The sequence below is a fragment of the Quercus suber genome, unplaced genomic scaffold (assembly GCF_002906115.3).
Source record: "Quercus suber isolate HL8 unplaced genomic scaffold, Cork oak 2.0 scaffold_19, whole genome shotgun sequence".
Lineage (NCBI taxonomy): Eukaryota > Viridiplantae > Streptophyta > Magnoliopsida > Fagales > Fagaceae > Quercus > Quercus suber.
In genome coordinates, this window is record NW_027069484.1 from 1,342,196 (window position 1) to 1,349,318 (window position 7,123).

Genomic DNA, 7,123 nt, shown 5'->3' on the forward strand with positions numbered 1-7,123 from the left:
CTCATTTATTATGCCTTAAGCAAAGTACATTCTTAGGCAAGGAATGGGTCACACCATTCCACTCACATAGGTACAGAAATAAGCAACATGCATCATATTGACTTTATCGTCAATGCTTTTTTTTAGTATTCTCAATTCACAATCTTGACTTTTGTAAGGAAGTACTTGCTATTCAATCCCTTACTATAATAACTTTCAAGGTATTTTTTCACCGTGGATTTGCGGTAAATAGCTGGTTTATCGGATGACAATAATTCTGGTAATGGTTCAAAACCCGCATTAGTGTTCATGTTGAAAAATGTCACAGCTGAGATACGTGGCTCCTTAGATGCTTTAGCCAAAACACGATGTTCCACGCTTACGTAATTGTCATTTGAAATTATCTGTTAGAAAATAATTAAATAAAAAATTAGTGAGCCCCATGACAAAACTTTTTAACATGTATGCAGAGAACAACGCAAAACAAAAACCAAGAGAAGCAAGTGTTTTTATTGTATCCAATGAACAAAATTTTGACGTTTGAATTTGAGGATTTTAAATTAAGGGATTTGAAGAAAATTTTCTTATTATAAACACATGATTGTTTTAACTTTAGATATCCACAGAACCTAGGATAAAAATTGGTTAAAAACTAGTTTATACTCTAATCCAAAGTAGTTTATAAGCAAAAAGAAAATATTTATACCTGAATGATGTCGCCAATGTTGATGGTCAATGCTCCAGGGATAGGCTCTACATCCACCCACTCATCACAATGCTTCACTTGCAACCCTCCCACTTGGTTCTGCAACAACACTGTGAACCCTGAATCTGTGTGAGATTTTAGCCCCACCGTCAGATCTGGCTGTGGACAATACGGATAGCAGTGTCCAACAAGCAGCCTAGCATCAAAAAACCCCAACTTCTTAAACCTCTCAGCCTCCACACCCAACCCTTCTGACAGTAACTCCAACAAAATCTCAGCCACCTTTGATGAATGCGATTCCCATGCAGCCATCTCTTTCTTACAAATCTCTGGAATATCCTCCTCCTTTCCACACTTTTCCTCTGGGGCCGTCCAAATCGTGAGCGAGTCATGCCAGGTTGCAAGTTTGGCTCGGTACAAGTCATAGTTGCTCTGGTACATAACCCCTTGCTCATCGTCGTTGTCACGGTTATAGAGTTTGGCCTTGACCTCGTGGGGTTGGTCATGGAAGGCTTTGATTGCGTCCAGGATTTCGTTTAGGACTGACAAAGGTACCCCATGGTTGATGACTTGGAAGAAGCCCCATGAGGAAGTGGCTTCTCTGATTAGCTCCACAAGTTGGTGTCGTTTGGTGGGGACGTTGAAGTTGGAAAGGTCGATTAAAGGTATGGCTTTTTTGGTGTGAGAGGTGGGTTTTTTGAGAGTGGAGAGAACCTCAGGTGGGCGAATGAACATATTGGGTATTGAGGTAATGCCAGATTCAGCGAGGCCCTTGACACCCATCTTGGATTCGTCCAATTCCTTGACCACTTTCGCAATGTCATAGGTGGGAGTAGCGGCAATATGATTAGTAGCTGCCATGGTTTTTGCTCAGCTAAGTGTTTGTAGTGAGTCTAGTGAGTGTCGATTGTGGTTGAATGAATGTGTATTGAGCAAGGCTACAGACACCAAATTTTATAGTGGTTGAGTGGTGTCGTTTATGGAGAATTATCAATTATAGTCCAAATACAGATCACTGTCCTTGTCTGGCGAACTTTCAACACATGCACTTAGGAGTGTTCAACAAATCGCAAAAATCACAAAAACTGCACTAAAACCGCCCGTAAAATAGTATAATCGCATCGCATCGCAAGTAATAGTGTATTGCACCACACCACACCACATGGTGCAATGTAGTTTGCGGTTTTATAATAAGAAAACTGCACAAACTGCACCGCACCGCACCCTCTCTATATATTAATATATTTATTTATTTATAGTATTGAACATATTATTAATAGTTTAATAACCCTAGTTTTCAAAAAAAGAAAGAAAGTTAAATAACCCTAGTAAGAGTTGACTAGAAAAGCCAACCAAAAATAAAGAAAAACTAGTTCAATAATTTAAAACTTGGTCAAAAAAAGCGAAAAATTAGTTTTGAGTTGAGTAGGAAAAGCCCAAAATTTGAAAAATATACTGATTTCAAACCGCATTTTATACATGGTATTGCATATATGACCGCAAAAATGAGGTGCGGTGCAGTTATGGTTTTGGCTAAACTCTAAACTGCACCATACCACACAGCACCGTACATGTGACCGCAAAAATAAGGTGCGGTGCAGTTATGATTTTAGCTAAACTGCATCGCAAAGTGCGGTGCTAAAAATGACCCAAAACGGCACCGCACTGCATCGCAAACACCCCTACATGCACTGACGAGATCATCCACTTGCCTTTTTTGTACGAGTTATTTTATTTTAGGACCTAAAAATGCTAGTAGACAATTGTTTACACAATTTTTGGTGTTACCCGTTATAAGAGAGCTCTAAATGGTGGAGGTGTGAATTCATATGTACCACTATTTTTTATAAATTATTCATAACTTGTCACATGATGAGTTAGGACAAAAATTATCTAAATAGTTGTCATTTTAATATTATTTTTTAGTAATTTATAAATTGTTATTTATCACTTTTATATGAACACATCATTCTTATTTTACCACTTATAGTTAGACATGAGAAAAAATGTTGTAGAATTGATTGATCCTAGAATTTTTCTTTTCGTATATCTTAGTGGATAAATCTCATTCACATGTTTGTTTGTTTTTAATCTCATCCACATTTTTCTTTTCTGTTTGATTGGTATTTTTATTTTTGTAAACTTTTTGTATCTAATCCGGTATATAGAAAGTTCAAAAGCACGTGGACGACAGTCAAGATATCTTGGTAGTGTAAAGGGTTTTTTTTTTTTTTTTTTTTTTTTTTTTTTTTTTTTTTTTTTTTGAGAAAGTGGTAGCCTTACACAATATTAACGTCGTTGTCGATATATTATAAAAAATTAAAATAGAGAAAAACTATCGATACCCTGTGCTTATGAAATATATTTTTAATAGTTTTATGAAAAAGAAAAAATAATTGATTTTTATTATTATAATTTTTTACATTCTTATAAAAATAGTGTTAAAACTTTCTTTAAATAAACCATTAACAAAATACTCTAAGAACATCCGTTAATAGAATTCATGAAAATATTGTCAGCCATATGAGATAAAAGTGAGAGTTATTTTGCCCTAATCACAAAAATCATGTCCATGCTCTTGAGTATACAACATTATTTATCATTTTTTTTTTTGATAAATTTATTTATTTCTTTCTTTATCATTATTGACATTATTGGCATGGTTATGTTAGAGCATTCACAACAGTGGTGCTATTTTTTTAGCTATATGGCATCACAAAAAACTACTTTATCTATGTTACATATTTACTTTACAAAACATCCAACATCAGTTGATCTATTTAAGCTTTTAACACAATAAAATAATATAAACATCACAATAAAATAATATATCTACTACATTATTTTATTAATTTCTTTCTTTCTCTCTGTCTCAGTGCCGTGCCTCTCCACTCTCCACTAGGGGTGTCAATTCGTGTTCGCGGGTCGAGTTCGTGTCGTGTCGAGCCATAAGTACTCTGCTATATGGGTTGACCCGAACCCGACCTGTTTAGTAAACGTGTCAAGAATCCTCAACTCTAACCTGACCTGTTTATTAAACAGGTTGACCCAACCCGACACGTTTAACCTGTTTAATTAATAAGTCATGTAAAAATTAATACTAATAACTTGTTTGATTAATAGGTCATACATGATCTAAATAATCTATTATTAATTTCTATATATCTAAAATTAAAATACAATTACAACCATAAATATAATAATAAACATATAATTACAACAACAAAAATTAAGCAATAATAACAAAATTTAATACCTTTATTACCTAAACGGGTCAAACAGGTCAAACGGGTTCACATGTTAAACACGAACACGACCCGTTTATTAAACGGGTCAGCTGTGTCGACCTGAATATGACCCGAACCCATTTAGCCTCAACCCATGACCTGTTTATAAACAGGTTAGTCGTGTCGGGTTCGCGGGTCGTGTCAAATTTTGCCACCCCTACTCTCCACTCTCACTTCTCACTTCTCTCCTCTCTCACTTCTCTCCCTTCGTTTCCCAGCAAGTCTTGTCACCAAAAAATAGTGTGAACGCACAGAGAGACTTGGTGGTGGAGTTCCAAGTTGTAAGCTTGTTTGCTTTATCTATAGAGGCTTTGAACGCCAAGAGAGGTTCCAAATCTGGGTTTTTCGAAGCTTGGGAGAAAAGGAAATGGAGGACGAGAAGCAAAAAAGTGAAAGGTAGAAGAACATACAGACTTGGGTTTGCCATTGTTGTCTGCAAGTTTAGAGTGAGAGAGCTTTTAAAATAGTAAAATAATAAAATGTAGTGTAAACACACCAATAATTTTTTTTTTACCTTTCATTTACGGTGTATAGCCAAAAATAGTTGTGCATGGTAGCTATCTTCACTATTGCAGGGTATATTTTGATATTTAGTGGGGTTAAAAATAGTTATATAGCTATTTAGCACAACTATTGTTAATGTTATTAATTATGGGTACATCTGTACATGATAAATTCCGGTGAAAGTGAGACCCAAGTAATGACTGATGACGGTAATTTTACAGCCATCACAAAAAAGTAATGCTTGTAAAAAATATAATAAATATTGTGCGGCTAACTATACAATCATTGCAAAATTTGTTCTTTGACTAAGGAAAGTAAAAGACATGTCTTACCTAAAGAACCGAAGAAGCACTACGATAAATAATCAATCTATATATTTTCTTAAGACGTCCTTAGAAATTAAAGAAAAGGGGGAAAAAAAACTTTGGATGGGAGTGGGACATGAGATGAGACCTAACCCATGGGATGCAAACAAACAAAAGGAAATATCAATCTACAAACAAGCACTCTCTTCACCAAAATTAAGACTCCACAGGGTTGGTGACTTGGTGTAATTTTAATATGACAGATGCAAAATAAGTTACAGGAATCATTAGGTCATAAATTACCACAAAGTAGTAATAATAATAATTACATATATAATCACCAAATTAGTTGGGTTACACATTGATGGGACTGACGAAGTCAACTGTAGACGACCTCAATAAGACAGACGAAGCCAATCTCTAAAAGACAAGCCTAAACAAGTGCCCATCACCGTCGAGAGTAGCAAGACCATTCAATACCGCCAATAATGCCTCGGACAGTTACAAAACCATCTGTACAGACTGTTGGAAGCATATTAAAGCTCCATTACTAAGCAGGAGGCGTTACCAAGAAAGGCATTAACACCACAATAACAACCACAATGACTATAATCCAAGGCAACATATATAAAGCCCTCACATTGCCAAACACAAGGTACATAGACATTGACAGATATTTCTTGCTCTGTTATATTGCATTGTTCTTTTCCAAAGAGTTTCTTTATATTGACTTTGGCATCGGAGATATTGTGGCAAGCACCACACCGGTGACCATTCTAAGGAAGTTGATTTACCATTCCTATCATAGGGATGACATCTCGGCTCTATTTGGACGCACTCACTTAGACTGACGAATTTGCACTTCATCACACATATAGGAAAAAAAAGTAAAATTTAGATACATGACTAATTTTTTTATTAAGTGAGTAGCAGTTTTCAGCCAAGAGTCTATTCAGAAATCCTAACAGACAAGATGAAAAAAAGTGGAGTGAATGGTCCATTTTGAAACCCAATCTATTTTTGGGTGCTTCCAGCTAATTCGATGGTAATTGTTGATCATTATTCTTTTCTTATTTGGAAGAGATACCACTCAGATTGAAAAATTGGTTTGAGAAAAGAAATAAAATAACTGTGAAACAAATTCGGACTTAGAAGTTATGATTGCTCTTGTTTAATTGTCAAGTGAGTGTACCAAATTGTAGAAACTTTATAAATAGACGCAACTTAATTGTTCTTAATAACTCTTCTTGTACCGTTTTATTAATTTTTTTTTTTTGAGAAACCGTTTTATTAATTCTTTGGTTAGACACAAAAACTTGACGGTTGGGATCATTTTTTTTCCACTTATATACAAAGTTTTTTTTATGGGATAAGAACATCATGGTTTATTTTGCTTCGTCTAGCCTAACACTTTTTTCTTTTTTAACTAACTATTTTTAAAGAACCAAAAAAGAGAGAGAGGTTCAATGTTTTTTGAGGTTGGACTAGAATCGATGTTGAATTGTTATGTGTCATTTAATTTTTAATAAATTTAATTCATAAATTGTCCTTTTATATAATAATTTCCCATAATTTTCCATGACAAAAGGTGTGTGGCCCCATGATTGTTATTGCATTTGAAATTGGCATTTGTGTCGGGTCATACCACCCAGTCCAATCCGAGTTTCACAACCAATATTTATTGCCTTTTTTTTTTTGGTGCATGTGTGTGGATATACCTGGTTTTTATTGTGGGATAGATTATTTTATTTTTCAATTAATAAACTAACTTTTTTTTTTTTGGGGATATACACGGTTTAGAAAATTTTCAAAATTCTCAAAAGTGTCATCTATCACCATTATAGTATGTATTTCTCGCTTATTTTATTTTATAAAAGGAGATTCATAATTCATTACCAAAACAAAAGAGTTTGTACAAATAGGAACTAAAAGGAGAGCCACAGAGGCTCTACAGAGACACTAGACAAAACAATATAAACAGACCAACAAACTAACAGACCCCTATCTAGTTCCACAACAGCCAACAAAACAAAACAAAAACAAAAACAAAAAAAAGCTAGATGGTTCTTGTCAAATATGAGGTACAAGAATTTTCCACACTTATTTCTTCAAAAGAAGCAAATCTGTTAGTCTTGAAATCCATGGAGTCCTAGAAGAAGCATTGAAACAGGAATGTTGGGCATACATCAATAGGGGTGGCAATTTGTGTTCGCGTGTCGAGTTCGTGTCGTGTCAACTCATGAGTATCCGATTATATAGGTCAACACTAACCTGACATGTTTATTAAACGGGTTAAGATTTCTCGACCCTAACACAACTCATTTATTAAATGGGTCAGTCGT

At 34.8% G+C, this 7,123-nt stretch overlaps 1 protein-coding gene across 1 annotated transcript; it reads right to left on the minus strand.

Moving 5' to 3' along the window:
- Positions 1 to 6: 6 nt before the first annotated feature.
- LOC112002281 (1-aminocyclopropane-1-carboxylate oxidase homolog 6) lies at positions 7 to 1,578 on the minus strand. Its single transcript, XM_065761771.1, has 2 exons — positions 686 to 1,578; positions 7 to 383 (listed from the first exon to the last, which is right to left on the minus strand). Exons 1-2 carry the CDS (start codon positions 1,544 to 1,546, stop codon positions 132 to 134), a joined length of 1,113 nt encoding a protein of 370 aa, XP_065617843.1. The 5' UTR covers positions 1,547 to 1,578; the 3' UTR covers positions 7 to 131.
- Between the last annotated feature and the right edge of the window lie 5,545 nt (positions 1,579 to 7,123).

Bases quoted from the DNA above. Each gene is read 5' to 3' on its own strand.
- LOC112002281 (XM_065761771.1), bottom strand. From the start codon at position 1,546: ATGGCAGCTACTAATCATATTGCCGCTACTCCCACCTATGACATTGCG. The intron at 384-685 runs GTATAAATATTT...ATTTTCTAACAG, and splicing joins ACATTGGCGACATCATTCAG to ATAATTTCAAATGACAATTA.